Here is a 20,600-nt window from a genome sequence, read left to right as displayed (position 1 = left end):
CCAAGGGCTTTCTGAGAGTTTGTAGAATTGGCCCAGCCATAATCTATACTCCCATTTCCTCCTCCCCAGGCTGCTGGGGAGCTAAACACAGGGAAGGAGGGAAAGAATCGGAGTTGGTGGGAGCATCTGGGCCGAGGGCTACACTTTTACAAACAAATGCCAAGGGGCGACTTTCTGGAAGAACCATTTTTGGAGACTGGAGATGTCTTCGAGGGTGAGAGCATCTCCTTGTTGGCTGAACGGAGCTGGGCTGCAGATCACAGAATCACAGCAGGGACTGTGACAGAGGCAGTGGCAGCCCCCCACCCAGTCCCCTCGTGGCCTGAGACGGTGAGATAGAAGTCAGTTCCCACAAATCCTCATGGAGGAGGACAGCGGTCAGAGGGCGACTGGAGCTGGGGGCTGCCACAGGACACACAAGAGGCAACGGCAGCCAGAGAAGGGCCTGGGGGTGCCAACCACTGCTGGGCTAAAGAAAGACTGGCTGCTGCCTTCTGAGGGGTCTTCAATGCTGAAGAACACTAGGGAAGCAGATCCCCAAGCCCCAGAGGACTGTACCTAGGATGGATCCAAATGTCGCAGGGACCTTCAGCCTGTCCAGCTTTTTTTGTTTTCGTTTGGGTGTTTTTTTTTTTTGGGGGGGCGGCGTCACGCTTCATGACTTGCTGGATCTTGGTTCCCCAACCAAGGGTTGAACAGAGTCCATACCACTGGACTGCCGGGGAATTCCCAAGCTTGTCCAATTTTGAAGGTCCTCTTTAAGAAGAATACAAAATTGGGTAGTGGGGCTTGGAAGGGACTTGTGCAGGTGAGAGATTGTGAGGTTTCAATTTTATTAGCTTTGTAGTGAAATCACTTCTGCACAGGTAGACAGGACGGCACCCCCAGACAGAGTCGGCTGCAGCTGAGCCAAAGCGAGACCAGGGCAATTTTCCCAGTCAGTCAGCAACCAGTTAAGCTTCTGCTGTATTCCTCCCTTGAAGAATGAGGAGGTGGGTAAGGGTGGGGGATCCCAGGATCAAATTATGCCCCTATGTCCCCACTATGGGCTTCCCAGGTGGTGCTAGTTGTAAAGAACCCACCTGTCAATGCAGAATATATAACAGACTTGGGTTTAATCCCTGGGTTGGGAAAATCCACTAGAGGAGGGCATAACAAACCCACTCCAGTATTCTTGCCTGGAGAACCCCATGGACAGAGGAGCCTGGCGGGCTACAGTCCATAGGATTGCACAGAGTCGGACACCACTGAAGTGACCTGGCATACACACACCGCATGTCCCTCCTATCCTGATCAAGGATTCAGAGTTGGGAGTGGAGGGAAGAAGCAGGCATGTGCTCCTCCCACCCACCCCAGCCCCCTGTGCCACCTCCCACCCCCAACCAGGACCCTGACAAGTGCGGTGAGGAACAGACCTTCAGAGCAGATAGGAGATGGGAGTTTTCAACTGGACTAGACTTTTGGAGGTACTGGTTGGAGAAATCTAAAATGTGTTCATGTTCCTATCCCAATCCCACCAAATCAGAAGTCTGTAACAATCTGATTACACAGACATTGACTAGGAGTTTAAGTCATGCTCTTGCAGAAAAGAATCAAGGGGTCATGAAGCAGGACCGACCGCCTGTGAGAGAAAAAAATCCAGGGCATCGTGAGAGGCACCTAGGGGCCCCAAGCCTGAACTCCTGAGTGTGCTTCCTAATCCCAGCACCTGCGGTAATTGACAAGGTTTTTTTCACAACTGGGAGCCTCAGTTTCCATGTGTGTAAGATGGGCCGTGTGAGGATTAGAGGCTGTCTATGGAGATATGCTTTTCATTTATTTGTTAATTTTATTTTTGGCCACACTGGGTCTTGGTTGCAGTGCATGGGCTTTCTTGAGTTGTGTCAAGTGGGGGCTACTCTCTGGTGTGGTGCTCGGGTTTCTCATTGCAGTGGCTTCTCTTGTTGCAGAGCACAGGCTCTAGGACCATGAGGGTTTCGGTAGCTGTGGCGCATGGGCTTAGTTGCCCCTTGGCATGTGGATCTTCCTGGATCACAAATCAAACCCAGGCCCCCTGCATTGGCAGGTGGGTTCTCAACCTCTACCACCAGGGAAGTCCAGGGTGACATGATTTTTAGACTGTGAGATCTATGCTCCCTGTGACACATGGGTAAATGCCTGGATGTCATGCCCTTCTCTGGAGCCAGAGATCCAGACTCAGGGGTAGGTGATAAAGTACAATGGCCCTGGTGGAGGTGACAAAATGGCTTTAGTTTGAATGGGCAAGTCTCTAGACTGTGATAAACAAGCTCCTCTCTGTGGGAACCTCGCAGCTGTTCTTCTCTCGTTTCTCTCTGTACTCCCTTCCCCCTCCAGAAGCAAGGGGAGCCGCCTATCCCACTTTATCCTCCTTGTCAAGCTCTAGTCACTAACTCACAAGGATGTTGAGAGGCAAGACATGCTGAGCTTAGAGACTTCGCCTCACTCTCCTCTGCACTGTCTCCTGTGGGAGGGCAGGCCCTGAAAGATTCCCCTTCGTTCTCAATGTTGAGTCAGCATGAGAGTTCTGACAAGGCTACCAGACTGTTCACGCTCTCTCACCCAATGTCCCAACCTCTCCCAGGTTAGGTTCCCATAAGTGGATTTTCAGGAATAGTCCTGCCACAGGGAAGGGACCAGACTAACTCCTGCTGGAGTCAGGGCTTGAAGAGAAATATCGTCTCTGTCATCATCCTTCACTCCTTCCCCCTTCCTGAGCCAGTGCTTTTCCCCTTTGTGAAGGTGTTAGTTGCTCTTTTGGACAGAGGCTCCTCTGTCCATGAAATTCTCCAGGCAAAAATACTGGAATGGATAGCCATTCCCTTCTCCAGGGGATCTTCCTGACCCAGGCTGAGTCTTCTGTATTGTGGGCAGATTCTTTAACATCTGAGCCGCCAAGAATGACCCTTTTCCTTCCTGTTAAACCAGTCTAACCCCTACTGCTTTCCATAATCCTTTTGAGAAGTGTTCATCATCAGAAAACCCAATTCAATTCAGCTTAAGCAAGGAAAACAACTTGCTAACCCATCATCCTCGAACAGCACAATCTGATTAGGTCCAGTGAGGAGCAGAGGCTTAAACAAGTGGTAGTGAGAAGGTCTGCCAGCTCTAATCCTATCCTTGTGGTGGCAAGACCACTCAGCATCACATCCACATCACGACGCTGCCCTCGGCTTCTAGCAGTGTCTCAATGTGAAGCCTTGTTTGCCCAGCCTCGATCATCCACTTGTCCTTGAAGCAATCCCGGTGGCCAGAGGAATGGAATGATGGGGCAGGACTGGATAGGGAGGTCTGAGTCAGTTCCACAAGGACTGAGAATGGGGCAATGATGGATGCCCAGCACACGGATTTTAGGAAGGTCATGTCAGAAAAACACCCTCGGGGCAGCAGGGATGTTGGGCTCAAAGAGAATGGATGACCAATGGGCTGGTTGCACATGGGTGGCTTTGGGATGGTCTATCCTGTTCTAATGCCCCAGACTCTGGGAGGGTTGGAGGCAGAGTGTGGGTCGCTGATGAGACCTTGTCCAGAGACCTGTGGACCTCAACTTCCCCATTCGGGGGCCCTGATCCTTCAGTCTTGGATTCTGGCTTCCATGGATCTCAGGTCTTGGCCATGGACAAGCTCTGTCCTCTTCCTTCCTCTTTCATGCCTCTGACCAAAGGATGAGGCCAGCTACCCATTTCCAGAGCCTCAGAGATCCTGGTCTTTTCTAGAAGCCTGAAAGTCCTGTGGCTTCCCTGCTTTGTCCCCTCAGAGCAGACCTCCTGAGCAGAGGGGCTCCTGGGGGGTTGCAGTCCTAAGATCACCTTCCCCTGCCTGGGCCATCTCTAGGGTTCACCCCATATCTGAAGTCCTCCCTGGCAAGGCAATGCCAGGTTTGAACATTCCAGGGATGGAGGTGTTCAGACCATCTGGGCCAAAAGGACCATATACCAAGAAATGGAAGAAAGCACACCTTTATTCCAGGACCCAACACCACAGCATGTGGCCTGGTGTCCACAGCACACAGTCCAGAAGATCCTGGTGAACATGGCCACACAACCCTGTTCCAGAGCCCCCAGAGGGGGTCCATGGGGTCCACTGCAGGTGGGGGTGGGAAGCAGAGCCCAGTCCCTGAAGAGCAGCACAGACGAAAGGTGCCAGGAGAGCCCCAGGACGTGATGTATTGCCCCAGCTACAGGGTGGGGACCCAGCAGCAGCAGCTGTGGGAGATCCCGGCTTTGGCCATCTTTGGTCCTGGCTACAGAGCCATCCTGAAGGCAAGGCCAGTGGCAGAGGTAGTGTAAACACGGCTGAAGGTGAGGGGAGCCTACTGGCCAAGCCGGGTGCTCTCTGAGCTGGGAGGTGCTGGGGTCCCAGGAACAACAGGGGTGACCAGGTGGACAGGACTTGGGTCAGAGGACAGCAGCGCTCTCAGAGACTGCCTGGGCCCAGAAAAAAGGTTCGACGGAAATGGAAGAGAAAGACAGGGAGAAACTGCCAGGCAGAGAGAGGAGACTAGGAGCAGAGAGGAGACCGTGGCTTGATCGTTTCCCTCCTCCACTCCCACCCACACTCTGAGCTCTAGGGCGGGTGGTCCCTGAGTTCTCCAGACTGGGGAGGAGGCCAGGCCTCTCCATTACCAGGCTCTCCCCCAGTCACGTGCATGGTCTCCTTTCAGACTGAGTTCCCAGGTGACTCAGTGGTAAAGAATCCGCCTGCCAATGCAAGAGACATGGGTTTGATCCCCACGTCCAAGGATTCTCCACGTGAAGATCTCCTGGAGAAAGAAATGGCAACCCACTCTGGTATTCTTGCCTGGAAAATTCTACGGAGAGAGGAGGCTGGCAGGCTATAGTCCATGGGGTTGCAGAGTCAGACATGACTGAGCGACTGAGCATGCACCTGAGAACAAGGCTGAGTTGACAATGAGAAGGAACCGGCTCAGCCCTGTTTGCCCAACCTCTGCCCCAAAGAAGGCTCGGCCCCAGCTCATCCTCCTTCCCCTCTGGGCGTGCCTCCTCCGCCTAACCCCAAGTCAACTCTTTCCTGAAACTCCCCTGAATCACAGGCTAGTAACTATCCGAGGCCCCACACAGGCTGGGAGGAAAAGAGTGAGAAAGGGTGGGGTGGGGTGAGGCAGGAAGGAGGGAAGAGGCAGGGGAGAAACAGCTATGTCCACATGTCAGGTCCAGCACCAGCAATGCAGAGCTGGCCTTCAATCCCTGGAACCCAAGTACAGAGAAAAATCTAAAGACAGATGTTTCAGAATGTAGGTAGTTTTAAAAATACTGTGTGTGTGAGTGCATCAGGGTTTAAAAAAAAGAAATCCTTAATTCATCATCTCCAAACTTGGTTAAAAATGCTTTTAAAATTATACCATATTACTCACTATAGCAGCACCACATTAAGTAACCAGAACCTGTAGCTGCTGAATCTTAGGTTTCTTCTCCCTTCTTTCTCTGCCTTTAGGAAGGAGGAAAAGACCACTAAGTTTGTGGGTTTCACGAGTCAGGCAAAGCAACCCTTCAAGCCCCAGGCTCATCCATAGTCCTGACATCAGCTACTCCAGGGTCCTGAGGGCTGATGTCTACAGGCACCTGACAGGCACGTAAGAGGAGTTCAGAGAATCCTGGTGTCCTGGCGTCCATGGGGAGTGGTGGGCACTGTGCGAATGGGAAAGTGAAACCCTGGAGAGAGGGGTAGGGTGGGGAGACGGTTGCTCTTTAGCTCCAGCAGGAAGTTGCAGCTGCCCCTCTGTGGGGCTTTTGATTTCAAAGAAGGAAATTTGGTAGACATTTTTACAATGGGGCCTCAGTTGATTTCTAAATGTTAGCTCAAGACAAAAAGAAAACCATTCCAGTGGCCAAACAAGTCTCGAGACTAGTTTCTAACCTGGTTCTTACGAAATCTTAGAAATTCTGGCTTCCCAGGTGGTGCAAATGGTAAACCACCCTTCTGACAGTGCAGGAGACGCAAGAGACTTGGGTTTGACCTCGGGCCAGGAAGATCCCCTGGAGAAGGAAATGGCAACCCATGCCAGTATTTCTCAGCCATCCACTCTCAGCAATTCTGAGATTTTAGAGCTCCTAAGATCACTTAGTTCCATGATTCAGAAACTTAACAGTATGTATACATACTCTCAAGGAACTCTGTTCAACTCTGTTAAAATGTAGATTCTGTTTCCATACAATGGGGCCTGAGATGCTGTATTGCTAACAAGTTCCCGGGTGATGTCACTGCTGCTGGCCCACCAGCCACACTGTGTGGTGAGGACTGAGTCCAATCTTCCACCTAGGGAGTCCATCTGATGGTACTATCCCTGCTCACACACCTAGCTATCTCTAGTTCTGCTCACACACCACCAGGGACTGGAGGCTCACTACCTAGAGAGACAGCCTGAGTGGCTGCAGCTGCTGCTAACTTCTGCCACCCAGAGTCCAACATGCCAAAGCCCAGGCTCTGGGATATCAAAGCACCACAAAAGAAACTTCAGGATGGGATGGCTTGATGCTTGTGGCAAAGATCTAAGCAGGAAGGATTTTCCATCCAACTGCCTGCTCAGCAGCGCCCACTTAAACAGAGAATACTACTATTCCTGGGTGTTCTGGTTAGTAAAGGTCTGGTGCAGTTTGTTTACATTCCTTTCCCCAAAGCCAGGAACCAAGTTTTTTTTTTCTCTGCACTTGGGCAAGGTGTGTGGTGATGCTACCAAAGAAGCCAGTTTCCGACTGGTGGAGGATAGAGAAGGGAAGGACGCTTGAGGCTAAACAGAAGCCCTGGAATCCTCAGGCCATGTGACAATCCCTGCGCTGGTGGAATAGGCGGGCTCCACCTCCTCTGGTGTTGGGACATCCAATCCCAGATCCTCCTTCCTGGGGCCTTCCTGATGGGCTCAGGATCACTGGGGCTGCAGACCACGTGCCCCCTGCCCCATATCCCATGGCCAACCACTCAGAAGCCCAGCTGTCAGAGCTGGGGTGTGCAGAAACCACCTAGGCCACTCTTCATTTCACCACAGAAGGGGAACCCAGGCCCAGAGAGTGAATGAGGCTTTCTCAAAGTCACACAACTGGTTTGCAACCAGCTCTTGTAAAGGCTCATAATCCTTTGAGGCAGAGCTGGACAGAAGTCACTGGTATTAGCCAGATTTTTGGTCACCTACAGCAGCAACGTTCAGGAAAAGGACCTTCCGGAATAATCCTGAGGGAAAGAGAAGGGTCTCAGAGGGAAATCGTGGACAGGGGTCGTGAGGATTCTCCTCTGTAGGGGAAAATCATGGATCAGTTTCCTGGAGGGCAGAGGGCTGGGTGTCTGCTAGAACAGAGCTCTGGAGGCAACAGTCAACTGGTCCTCTAGTGACTCCTAGGATCACTGAGTTCCAGAGGCCCAGAGGAAGGGCTTGTTAATGCAGTAAGGGGAGAGGGGGTCAGAGTGAAAGTTCCAGAAGGTCATGTTTAATGGTATTCCCAAGTCTGGATTCCTGGACCACTCCAGAGCTCCAAAACCAGAATCGCTGTGGCTGGTGCTTCCCTCCCAGGGGAAATGTCTGGGTTTAGGAAGCAGCCTGGGCCCATCAAGTCAGAGAAGGACTCCTGGCTTGAGTGGGAAGTTCTGCACGCAGGCAGGGCTAGGTCTTCAGGCAGGGGAAGGGTTGTCTGTCCTCTGGGAAGCATGTGTGGTCCCCGGGGTCTGAGGGGCCTAGGAGCCGGGGGAAAGGGGCACAGTACCTTGTCCCAGACCCAGCCTCACTTCCCGGAAAACTGCCCTGGCCTCGCCTTCTCCAGCTTCTGGCGCCGATCAGGGGGTATCTCGTGCAGGCTGATGCCGTGGTTGCTTGCCCTGTGGGGAAGGGAGAATAGGCGGTGGGAGGGCAAAACCCACGCCACCCTGCCGTGCTGGGCAGGAGTGGGGAGAGGGGACCGAGGGAGTAACTCGGTCTTCACCCACGGATGCCGGATCCTCACCCGGGTTGCAGGTCCGGTGGTTTGGGGATGGGTTTGTTGAAGCCGCGTCTGCCCACCAGCCAGTACGTTTCCTCTGCGCCCTTGCCCTGGGGAGACACGCGGGAAGGGAGGGCTCAGGCGGCCTGGGGTGAGGGCCGGTGGCGCTCCAGGTCAAAGTGGAAGCGTATCTTCCAGCCCGGCCTCACCTTCAGCTCCGTGCGGCCCCGCACCTCAGTCAGGAAGCCCTCGTTTAGGGCGGAGAGGATCTGCACGGTGCTCTTGTTCACGTGGATGCGGTAAGCTGGGAGAGCGGGGGACACCGTGACCTCGGGGGACACCCCTCCCGCGTCCCCGCCCCACCTCGCCCCTTCCGCCCCCCCCCGCCCCGTCACACTCACGCAGTCCTGTGGACTCCATGCGCGAGGCGGTGTTGACCGTGTCCCCAAACAGGCAGTACCGGGGCATGGTGAGGCCCACCACGCCCGCCACGCACGGGCCTGCGGAGAGGCACAGGGTTGGCGGGCCGGCGGGCCCTGGGCGGCACCTAGTAAGGCTCAGTGGTCTTTAGCACTCCCAGAATCTCCACTGGCTCCCCAAAGACACCCTCTCAAGCATGCCCTCCCAATTACCATGGAGCCCCTGGTGTGAAAAGATGGCTTCAAAACAAGTCCCCCCCACCCTGTCCCCTTCACGAGTTTGCCTCTTATCTAGGAAAGCGGAGCCCTGCCCGCACTAGGGAGAGGGGCTGGAGTGCCTGGGGGCAGGGGCGCCCGGGTGCGGGGACAGTTACCCGAGTGCAGGCCAATGCGGATGCGCACAGGCACTTCCGGCATGTGGCGCATGCGGAAGGTGCCCACGGCGCTGAGGATGTCCAGAGCCATGTTGGCGATCTCTGCCGCGTGCCGGTGCCCATTCCTCTGGGGCAGCCCGGAGGCCACCATGTAGGCGTCCCCAATTGTCTCCACCTGAGGCCAGAGTTCACTACTGAGCGTCCCCTGCCAATGCCACTGTCCCTGATCAGGAGGCCTAAACTGGGGTGAGTGCAGAGATCCTGGGGGCCTTCCAGATGGGGGACTGGCAGCAGAGAAAAGGAACAGGAGGGCTGGGAAAGAGGACTGTGCTGGTGGACTTGGATAGTGGGTCTGGGACCTGAGCAGGAAGGGCTGGGGGCTGGGGAAACTGAAGGAGGGCTTGTCCCCTCCACACCCCACCTTATAGACATCATGGGAACCAATGATGGCATCGAAGAGCGTGTAGAGGTCATTGAGCAGGTCTACGACTTCGATGGGCTCACTCATGGCTGAGATGGTGGTGAAACCCACAATGTCACTGAAGTACAGTGTCACCTCTTCGAAATACTCGGGCTCCACAGGTGTCCCCATCTTCAGCGCCTCCGCCACAGACCTGGGGATGGCAGGTGGTGAGGTTGCCTGGAGGCCACCCCAGGCTGGCTGGACTCCAGCTGTCCTCCCCGCTCATCTCTCCCTATCGACACCCACGGAGGCAGCATCTGTGTGAGCAGCCGGTCTGTCTTCTGCTTTTCCAGCTCCAGCTCCTCTGTGCGCTCCCGGATCAGGTCCTCCAGGTTACTGGAGTACTGTTCCAGCATCCGCAGCATCGAGTCAATGATGTTCATCTTCCGGCCCTTGTTGATGCTCTTGAACTAGTAGGAGGAGGAAGCTGGTGGGGCTGCTGGGGACCTGGGCTGCCATGCCCTTCTCATGCAGCCATATTATGCCTGATCCTCTGTCTACACTCCCTTTCATCTCATCCTCATCAAGCCCACACCTCACCCCGTGCTGGGCACTGTGTTTTCACACATTATTTGGAGGTCAGCTGTTCTGTTAGAAACTGACAAGGCGCTGAAACCAGCCCAGTCTTTGGACTCCCAAGCCAAGGGTCTCTTCCCCACACCAGGCCAAATACATACTCAATAAATGTTATTTTAATTGAATTAAAATTTTCTCCCATCCAGAGCTCCATCTCCCACTCCAAAGGTCTCCACAGCCCCCATTCTTGTCCCCACCAAACCCTTAGTCCTCAGGCTTAGGAAGTAGCCTGGAAGGTCAAAGATCCTGCCAGCCTGCCTTTCAGCAGCCCCCCTGCCCCACCCCAGGTTTCTGGCAAGTGCCCAGCCCAGCCCCTGACCAGTTCAAAGGTGCGGTCCATGGAGGGCCGAAGTTCTGGCTGCTCTGCCCAGCACCGTTTCATCAGCTGGATGCACTCCATGGGCGCCTGGTCTATGGACACGGAGGGCCGACACAGTGGAGGGGGGCTCTGTACCCTCTTCACCACTTCTGGAAGCATGAAGGGACCAGGAGAGGAGATGGACCAGAAGAGAAGCCACCTCTGACTCTGGCCTGATTGTTGAAGCTTGGAATGAGGGGATTGGAAATGGTCGGGGGTTCCTTTAAATCAGAGCTTCAGTAGATGAGGAAATGTAGCATGGGAGGTGACTCTGGGAGCAACAAGAGGACCCTGAACCGTGGGGAGGGGGGCAGCGGGCTGTAAGAGGTGTCAGGCAAAGAGGCTGCCTTATTTATTGCATATAAGAAAAGCAGAGGTTAGATTGATCAAGTAGTTCTCTGTTTCCTGTCTGGTGGGCTCCAGTCCATGGGGTGGCAAAGAATCAGACACGACTTAGTGACTAAACCACCAGCACCACCATAGATGATATTATGGACTTGAACTAGATCCAACTGCTCTCTTTCCCCTTTTCCGCTCTCTTGCTGTCTCCCTGGGGCCCCTAAGAACCAGACAGGAATGTGCTACTAGCCTTGGGGGAGCAGGAGGGTTCCAGGGTCAGAACAGAGGAAACCATGGAGCGCTGAAAGGTCACCCCTCCCCTCGTGATGCTTGGCTCTCCACTGCCCTGATCCTTCAGGTGCACGTAAGTGTCAGTACCCAGCCAGGCTGGGTCTCTAGTCCCAGCACCAGGCGAGGGGCGGCCGTACCCTCGGGAGTGAGCTCCAGCATGGCGTAGGGGGCGCTGCGGCACACGACCTCCTGCATGATGATGCCCAGACTGAAGACGTCGCCGGCCAGCGTCCCCCGGCGCTCCAGGACCGGGTCTCGAAGCAGCTCCGGGGCTGTCCATAGCTGGTCTGAGGTCGGGGAAGGGGGTGTAGGCACGCGGAGAGCCGCGGAGGCCCTGGGGACAGGCCCCCCACCCTCACCATAAAGCCCAGACTTGCTCATAAAGCTCAGCCTCTCAGCCTGTGTCTGACCTTACTGCTCGCAGTTATCCCCAAGAGAACCTACCAGAAACCCAAAACAGGTTTCCCAAACTGTCCTGCCCTTTAGACAAATCGGTGCCTAGAGAAGATTTGGTCCCTTGGAAACAAGCCCCACCATTAGGTAAAGCCCCATTTGAAGCAGGACCCCCAGCAGAGGCAGGAGCTCCGCCCTCAGGCGCAAGTACCACCCCCTTAACAAGTCCCGCCCCCCAACAAGCCCCGCCTCCCCAGCCACAGAGTTCCCTCTCTTCGTCTCAGAGGTCACAAGACCTTTTCGGTCTCAGGAGTCGCGTCCAGTGTATGTGAGATGGAGAGAATTCGAGGGAAGGAGGAAAGAAGAGGCGCTTGAAATAATGGGGACGCGGGGGATGCTCGTCCGCGCAGGAGGCAGCCGGGGACGCCTACCCTCCGCGCTCGGTGGCTCCGGTAACACCCTCTGTGCCTCCAGCAGTCGCCCATGACCGTGGTCGGTGACTTTAAGCACGAACCTCCCGTCCACCACGCAGTTCCGTGACTTCAGCCGCCCATGGGCCACCCCTCGATGGTGCAGATACCTTATTCCCTGGAAAGGGTGTCATAAAGGGCAGACTCAGCCCACTCGGGTCCGCTGCTGACTCCTCCCCGCTGCATCCCACCCACTCACTCCCACACGCACACCTTGATGAGGTCCAGAAGGAGGGAGGACTTGAACATCCAGTCCAGCTTTATGTCTCTCTGGGCGAGGAGGTCTTGGAGGGAGCCGCGGGCACAGTGCTCCGAGACCACAGCCAGCACGCCTTCCCCGGGGGCCGCGGGGCCGCCAGCTTCTCCCGCCAGGAAGAGCCCCAGGTAGAGGGCCACGTTTTCATGCCGGAGTTCCCGGATCTGTAGGGTGGTGGGGGTTAGGGGGACAGTTAACAGGTATTTTCTGTCCTGGGGGCCAGGTGGATGGAGCGGAGGCTGTTATTCAGGCCTGGCTTTGATCGGAAGATGGGATAAGAATAGTGAGTGGAAAAATCTATAGGGCATGTAAGGGGCTTCCTTCTACAGTAACTTCTGTCTCTGGAAAAGACAACATAGGCAAAGGCCAAAATCACTGAACATGATTTTGATTTCGTACTTTTGGCCCCACCGCGAGGCCTGCAGGGATCTTAGTTCTCCCGGCCCTTACCAGCGCCCCCTGCAGTAGAAGCGCGGAGTCTTAACCACTAGACCACCAGGGAAGTCCCTGAACATCATTTAACTTAAAAGTTATGAGTGAAAAGACAACCTTGCCCTGGTAATCAGGACCCAGGCAGATTCTGATTTATTAATCATAAGACTTTGAACTTGATGGGTCTTAAAGGAAAACACCCGATGAAAGAGAAGCTCCTGGTACCACCCTGCCTTCTGATACAACAGCCCTTTGGGGGAGAATCAGGCAGACATTGCACTATTTTCAAAAGTCACCAAAATGGCTTGTGCTGGGGACTCAGCACAGGGCCGCTCTGCTTGGTTACATCATTGCACCAGATATTTCTGAGACCTCCCCCATCATGTTGTTCCCCAAGTTAGGGAAGGACTAAGCAGTCCAGCTGTGTCCAAGAGGAGCCATCAACAAGGTCACACCCACCCAGGAGGACAGAGGCCCTCACCATCTGGCTGGAAAAAAGGGGCTAGTGGGTGACTGGTGCCCTTACTAGCTTTTCTTTGGTTCCGCAAGGGGCTTCTTTTCATCTTAAATGTCCGTTATTAAATGGTGACCTAGTCTGTTGACTACTGGTAGTCCACTTAAGTCATTCTGCAGCTGTGACCCAGAGCTTCTGGGAGGCATCTGTGAAGGAGGCCAGGCCAGGGCTGTACAGTGTTGGGAGTAAGGGGGGCATTAAGGTTGGAAGTACCAGAATAAGCCAGTTTATAGCCTCCTTGCCAGTTTTCCACTTCCCTCAATATGCATCAACTGGGCCATGCTGCACAAGCAGTCTGACAGAACTGGAAGCCCATTTATTTTCTGTCATTCACTCAACAAACATTCGCTGGGTGTCTCTAATATTCCAGACACCGTGCTGGGTGCTGGAAATACAATTGAGGGGACAGAGAAAAAGTTCTCACTCAGCTTACAGTTCAGGGAGGGAGGAAGATAAAAAATAAGCAAGCACACACAGGTGAACAGACGATGACAAATTATGATAAAAAAACATCTCAAAGAAAGAACTAGTGTTGTAAGAGCATGATGGGAAACCTGCTTTAGAGAAGAGGGGACACTTCATTGAGAGCTCTTGGTCTCCCCCACAGTGGGGCCTACTTGGACTCAGCTCCAAAGAGAAGGCAAAGAGGGAAGAAATGACGGCCACCCCACACCCCATCATAGACCCACTCCCACCTTGGAGAAGGCCATCTTGGTTGCTGGACGGATAGCTATGTGCCGATCTCCTGGGAATTTCTTGAGCCAAACCCAGTCTCCCTGGAGCAGAGATAGGAGTAATGAATTTGGTTTCTTAAAACCCTATGGGGGCTTTCCTGGTGGCTCAGTGCTAAAGAATCTGCCTGCCAATGCAGGAGGCTCGGGTTTGATCCCTGATCTTGGAAAATCCCACATGCCATGGATCAGCTAAGCCCGTGTGCCACAACTACTGAGCCTGGGCTCTAGAGTCTGGGAGCTGCAACTTCTGAAGCCCATGTGTCCTAGAGTCCATGCTCCACAACAAGAGAAGCCACGGCAATGAGAAGCCCGAGTACGACAACTAAAGGGGCAGCAGGAACAAGGAGCTTGATGTTTGCTCTAAATCTCCCTCCCTCTTGATTAGCCGAGCTCTCTTGGCTCTCCCTGAATCTGATCTCATTATCTCCCACCCATCCCACCACATTCAGATTTGCAGACTTCATAGTTAATGTCCTAATGCCCTCTTGTGACTTTCTTTTTTCCACGCTACGTCTTGCTGTTCCAGAGACTGATTGGGATAGAAATGCTGGGTGGGGTCAAGACGTGGGTCTGGCTTGAGTCAGAGACAGCCTTTTTTTTTAAAAAAAAAAAAGTCTTGATTGAATTTGTTACAATGTTGCTTCTTTTTTGGGGGGGGTTGTTTTTGGAGGTTTTGTTGTTGTTTGTGTTTTGGCCTCCGGGCATGTGAGCTCTTAGCATTGGTAGGTAAATTCTTTTTTTTTTTTCTTTTGGTAGGTAAGTTCTTAACCACTCGACTGCCAGGGAAGTCCCAGGCATCCAGTCTTTAGACCACTGTGATAGGCCTTTGAAAAGCTGTCACTTGGATGATGGCTAAGGGGAAATCCCCCAGCAGGAAGGCTTCCCAGATGCCTCACTTTGAGGAGGAATCCCCGAACCCTCTTGGGGTTCCCATCCTGGGCTCTTATCCCCATTTCCTCCACTTGTCTCCAGGACTAGAGCTTGGCCTGCCTGGGAATTCATGCTCACCTCATAGAGGCCAATGTTGGTGTAATCCGGGAGCTGGCTGTGGATGCTGCGAATATCTGATGTGCTGCGGGCAGCCAGACTGGTTCGACTCCCCTGGGCCACCTGGAGGAAAGAAGTCAAAGAACAGAGTCAAAATACACTGTGGGGTCAGAGTCCTGGGTTGAGGTCAGGCTGAGTTCTGGGGATTATAGAAGGGAAAGGAAGAAACCTTAATTAGAGAAGGTGATAATGACATTACTTCCCATGTACAGAATGCTTCATGGTTAACAAACCAAACATATTCATTTTCTTGTTGGAGCTTCACGCTGTCTCAGGAAAGTGGTCAGGACAGGGGCTGATACCCTCATTGCACACGTGAGGGGGCTTATCCCAGCACTCAGACCTGGGACAGCAAGGGCAGAAAGCAGGCCTTCCGGGGGAGGGGGGCTGGGGTGAGGGCTGGCCCAGGCAGGAGAGGACAGCTGGCTCCTGGCTCCCCACTTCCCCCACCTTTCGAGAGTTGCCCCCATGCGGGTGGAGGAAGGTGATGTCGTCCAGAGTCAGGATGATCTTGTTGGGGCCGGAGACCATTTGAATGTGAAGCAGCCGGTGCCTGGTAGAGAAAGGAAGTCATCTTCACCAAGGGGAACAAGATCCATGAGAGGTGGCCAATGGGGGGGGGAGGGTAATGCTGTCTCAGGGGAGGGCAGTCACCCCCAGATCACGCATCCTCTGGGACTCCACCTGCCCTCCAGGCCTTCTTCCTTCTCCCCTTCTCCCTTCATCTACTCTTGAGTGGGCCCAGTCTGCTGCACAGTTGCCCATTTCCAGCAGATGGAGAGCCAAGCATATCTCCTACTTAGCTCACTCCCCTACTCACCTACAATAATGGGCCAGGAAGGCCCCAGCCAGCCCCATCCCAACCACCAGGAGGAAGCCGATAAAGACGACGCTGGGTTCCACTCCTGGAGGGGCAGTGAGAGGAGAGAGGCTGGGGACCGTGGCGGGGGCAGAGGGGAGCACCCTTTCTAAGGAGGTATGTGGTGCTGTCAAACCCTGCAGGCTCCAGGAAAGGGGGATGGGTGCTCAGAACAGGACTGAGGGATAAGTCATGGGTCTTGCAAAAGGTGGGAGGGTGATTCTTGGGAATGTTAAAAAGCTTCCAAAAGAGCTCCAGGGGGTCCCCAATAGAGGGGTCCTGCACAAGCCAGGGGTCTCTGAGGAGGACCTGGAAGGTCCTCCAACAGGAGTAACGGGATGAGAGTTCACTCTCACCATTTCCTGGAGGGTTCATGGTCACTGTCCCAGTGGGGGGACAACGCCCTCACCTCCGTTGCAGATGGTGTCTGGGTCGAACCAACACGAGGGGTCAGGCCCAGGCCCCCGTCCACCTTTAGGAAAATGCACTGGGGTTCCAGCGGAGTGGAAGAAGCCCTGGGTAGGGTCCAGAACATATGTAGAGAACAGCCGGTCCCCAGTGGCATCCGTGTCCAGTAGCACAAATGAGGGCTCCTCAGCTCCGCCCAGGGCCCCACAGAAGCCAGGGACCCGGGCATCCCGGATATGGCGGGCCACTGCCGCTCCGGAGACCCAGCCGCCACCTGCGGCCGCCCGCGCTCGCGCCAGGCCCCCAGCCAACAAGAAGACTGAGTCATAGATGGTGCCGAAGAGAGGGGATACCTGGGGAAGAGGGTGGGGGCCTCAGATTTAGGGGTCCAGGCCCACAGAAAGACAGGGACTTACTGTCCCCGCTTATTTTTCTACTGGGCCCTTCAAGCCCTCTGAGAATTGACCGCACCTCCTAGTTAGAGGTCCCATATCCTTCCCATTGGCTCTCTTCCTCTCTCTCCATTGGTTCTCTCTTCCACTCCCTAATTGGCTATCCCATCTCTTTTTGCCACTGCCCTTCCCTCTTTTCAGGATTCTTAAGGTCTTCCTATCATTCGTTACTTCTGATTCCATCACCTACATCTCCTCTCTTTCCTCTCCTTTTGGTTACCCTGCATATATTTTAAAAATCATTACCTATTATTCATCGAAAGCAGATTGTTGGGTGGAGAAAGGCCTGGGGTAGGTAAGTGTTGAAGTAGAGACCACTGGGAGATTTCATTTGGGAATTTGGACCAGAGGTGCTGTGGCCTGAACCAGGGGACTGACAGCGAGGATGGAGAAAGTAGATGGATTCAAATGGCTTTTGGGAAGCAAAGGTGACAGGACTGGATGTCTGGACATCCAAGGAAGGGTTAGAGGAATCAAGTGACTTCTAGGGGTCTCACTTGGGCAGCTAAGTGGCTATGCTACTTACTGAGAACAGAATAGGATGTTCCCCACCCTTTCCCTCACCTCTCTTTCTTCACCTGCCCTCCATCCCATCTCATCACTGTTCTCAGGGAATCCGGAGTATTAGCTGCTTGTTGGGAATAAGCTGTGAATCTAAATGTTCATAAAAGCCCTTGGCTCCACCCAGGGACCTTTCTGCTTCTCACAGGATGTAAGCTCTCAAAAAGTTAAGACCCAGGGGAAACACCTCTGAACTGGGCAGGGAGGCTGGATCTGTATTCCCCCTCCTTCCAGCTCTCTCTCTCTCTTTTTCTTTTTCCAGCTCTCTTTTAAGAACACCAGCTCTTTGTTAGAGGCTGTAGGTCATAGCCTGTTGGAAGTGGGTTTACTTTTAAGTAGGCTGCAAAAGATGTTGCACTATAGAGTTGGTTAAGAGTTTGCTACTTGGGGCTGACCGTGAGAGGTCTCATTACCTACTCTCTGGAAGTAATTCCAATACACTAAGATGCTCCAAGCAAGGTCAGAGCCTCCACATTCCCAGGACAGGGAGAGTTGCTGGTTATTCTCTCCGTATACCTCCTCCCTCCCACTGACTGCATGCTCCTCTCATTCCATCTGTCTGTCCGCTTCCAGCCTCCATCTCCCCTTTGGCTATTCTCTGCTCTCTTCCCCTCTTCCCACCTCCCTGGTCCCTCTACCTGCTGCAGATTGAGGTCCGGGGGCAGCTCCCGGTGCTCTTGGGCCCTGCGCAGGCTGTCCCGCACGCTGCCTCCCTGGGGACAGTGACGGGTGAGGGTGAGCACCGCATCGTGGGCCTTGCGAAGCTGTGAGTTGTTGGCGAGCACCGCCAGGGCGTCAGGGCCTGGAGACAAGGCGTAGTGGAGCGTGTCGAAGGGCAGGAAGACCAGGGAACCGTCGGCCAGGCCCAGTTCCTCTGCAGCCTCCAGCAGGCAGCGCTGCTCCTCGCCGCCCAGCAAGACCGAGTGCATTACCATGATCACTGCTGCGGACACAGAGACCCGGCTAGGGACTCTGTCCTCTGCTCCCTGGACGACAGATCCCCGCCCTCGCATCCTGCAGAGGAGCCTACCTCTGACTCTGGGCCCATCTTGGACCCTCCTCAAAGCCTCTCGCGCTCCAGACAGGTCGGAGGGCTCCATGGAGGTCACCAGGGCCACGGGCAGGCCCCTGGCCCTGAGCGCCGTGGAAAGTGCGCGTCCCGCCTCCACCCACAGGTCCTGGGGGGCGGTGACCAAGGCCACGTGCGCCCAGCGGAAAGCTCGCAGGAGGGCGTAGAGGGCATCGGCCGCGGGAGTCACCACCGGAGCCGTGGTGCCCGCTGCCCGCGTCCCGGGGCAGCCCCAGGGCACCAGAGCGACCCCCGCCTCCTGGGCTAGTAATTCCGCCGGCCGGCAAGCTGCGGGGTTCACCGGCCCCACGAGACCCGAGACGCGGGTGAGCGCCGAGGACACGGCCCCCAGCGAGCCCGGCGTCCGGCACGGCTCGGGCAGCAGCGCGACCTCGAAGCGGGGGCCGCCCTCCAGGGCAGCCGCGTGGTTCAGGCGGGAGGCGGCCAGGCGGGCGGCCAGGTCCGGGCGGGCACTCGCGAAGATGGGGTCGCAGGCCCAGGGGCCCAGCACCCCTACAGTGAACACGGCCGAGAGGACTGAGCGCGGCAAGAGCAGCAACAGCAGCAGCAGCAGTGGCCTCAGCTGAGGCCGGGGCCGGGACGGGATCCGGGGAAGGCCGGGCGGAGACGGAGCCCACCGCGTGGGGGCGCAGAGTCCGGGGCTCCGAAGCCCACCCGCGAGGAGGGTGCAGACGGTCATTGCCGGCTTCTGCGAGCACGAACCGAGCAGCATGAGCGGATGCGACCCCCAGAGCTCTCCTAGGGCTCTCCGCAACGCCCTCCCAGCCACCCCCCCCCCCCCACTTTCTCAAACCTCAATTAACCTGCGGATTGTCTCTGCTTCCATACCGCGCCTCCCGCCCCTGCGTGGACGTCTATATAGGGTCAGGGGTATAGCCTAGAAGTACCCCTAATACCGCACCACCCCTGCTTTGCCCTGCTTTCGCTCCCCCTTGTCTGCCTCTCCCCCCTCTTAGAGCCGTGGTGGGGTTGAGGGGTCAGTAGGGACACTCCTATACACTTCCATGGTCTCTCTCGGGCAAAAGGGCCCTGGAGTCCGCGTGGAGGGGGCTTTGCCACTCACCGGAAAGTCCGGGGGTCGGGCCCAGGGCCAGGGTGAGGGGTCACAGGGGCGATCCTTCTGACAGGTCTCCTTTGCCAGGGCCCAGGGCGGGGGGTGTGGGAACAGCAGGCCAGAGCCCTTAATCTCCCCAAGCTGATTAGGGTCTCTTAATCAGGCAGGAAGGGGCTGGTGGAGGATGGGGCCTCCTGGGGTGGGCTCTGTCCTAGCTTCCAGACAGCCAGCCAGCTTCTTTCCCTTCCTTGCCTCCCAAGCCCCCCACCACAACCCCCAACATAAAAGCAGCTGCAGGTGCCCCTCTCAGGCTGCTGCCACACTACCCTGCTCGGCCTGGGCAGCCGCAGGATATGTCCATGGACACTTGTGGGTGATCAGTCCTAGGGTCCTATTCCCTCTACTCTTGTTTCCAGTTCTGCCAGCCAAGTCCAAGCCCATCCCTTGGCTGGCAAAGTCTACACCCAGAGACCAAACCCAAACCAGCGTGATAGCTGGCTTCTCTCACCTGCCCACACTTGATTCTCTGACCTCCACATCTCCATGCCTAGATAACTATCCTTTTGGCCTTGGGAAGGCAGAACTCCAGGAAGTAACGGAAAGAACTTGGACCTTGGACTGACCTGGGCTCAGATTCCTCCTTATTGGCTTTGCGAACTTGGGAAAGTTTCTTAAGCTCTCTGAAGGTCGTTGTGGAAATTACCTATGACAATGACTATAATTGCTGCTGGTGCTGCTAAGTTGCTTCAGTTGTGTCTGACTCTGTGTGACCTCATAGACGGCAGCCCACCAGGCTCCCCCATCCCTGGGATTCTCCAGGCAAGAACACTGGAGTGGGTTGCCATTTCCTTCTCCAATGCATGAAAGTGAAAAGTGAAAGTGAAGTTGCTCAGTCGTGTCCGACTCTTAGGGACCCCATGGACTGCAGCCTACCAGGCTCCTCCATCCATGGGATTTTCCAGGCAAGAGTACTGGAGTGGGGTGCCATTGCCTTCTCCAGACTATAATTGCCAGGATGACAAAAATGGATAATTTTATAGAAGACTGTAATGGGATACTTGCTTTACTATATATCAATATTTATTACAAAACTATAATAATTAAAACACTGTAGGGACTTCCCTGGTGGTCCAGTGGCTAAGACTACATGCTCCCAATGCAGGAGGGCTGGGTTTGATCCCTGGTCAGGGAACTAGATCCCACATGCTGTAACTAAGAGTTTAATGGTACAATTAAAGATCCTCCTGTGTGCTGCAACTAAGATCCAATACAGGGAAATAAACAAATACTTTTTTAAATAATAAAAAAAAGACTGTAGTATTGGTGCAGGGGTAAACAAATAAACCAGCTGGACAGAATAGAGAGCACTGAAACAAACTTAGCAAAAATGCAAATTTGACAAATGAACAAGTAGACTAAGAAGAAGCTTTTCCACAAATGGAGCTGATTAGCTAGCCATACGAGAGGGGGAGGGAGGAGACAAAATTTGATCCCTATCTCACACTACATAAATCAACTCCAGGTTAAAGACAGACATTAAAAACAAAATTTTAAACTTGAATCATTT

The 20,600-nt window shown here is 54.7% G+C and overlaps 1 protein-coding gene across 1 annotated transcript; it reads right to left on the bottom strand.

The window, feature by feature from the left end:
* Positions 1 to 3,961: 3,961 nt before the first annotated feature.
* GUCY2D (guanylate cyclase 2D, retinal) lies at positions 3,962 to 19,137 on the bottom strand. Its single transcript, XM_042256658.2, has 18 exons — positions 17,528 to 19,137; positions 15,878 to 16,229; positions 15,430 to 15,514; positions 15,060 to 15,162; positions 14,571 to 14,672; positions 13,524 to 13,604; positions 11,840 to 12,046; positions 11,588 to 11,744; positions 10,901 to 11,050; positions 10,095 to 10,243; positions 9,446 to 9,609; positions 9,158 to 9,350; positions 8,737 to 8,911; positions 8,345 to 8,443; positions 8,153 to 8,247; positions 7,968 to 8,053; positions 7,731 to 7,842; positions 3,962 to 7,203 (listed from the first exon to the last, which is right to left on the bottom strand). Exons 1-17 carry the CDS (start codon positions 18,689 to 18,691, stop codon positions 7,749 to 7,751), a joined length of 3,456 nt encoding a protein of 1,151 aa, XP_042112592.2. The 5' UTR covers positions 18,692 to 19,137; the 3' UTR covers positions 3,962 to 7,203; positions 7,731 to 7,748.
* Positions 19,138 to 20,600: the final 1,463 nt, after the last annotated feature.

Source organism: Ovis aries, chromosome 11, assembly GCF_016772045.2.
Source record: "Ovis aries strain OAR_USU_Benz2616 breed Rambouillet chromosome 11, ARS-UI_Ramb_v3.0, whole genome shotgun sequence".
In the NCBI taxonomy this organism is placed as follows: Eukaryota; Metazoa; Chordata; class Mammalia; order Artiodactyla; family Bovidae; genus Ovis; species Ovis aries.
The sequence above is the reverse complement of the archived record's forward strand: the minus strand, read 5'-3'. Positions and strand labels throughout refer to the sequence as shown.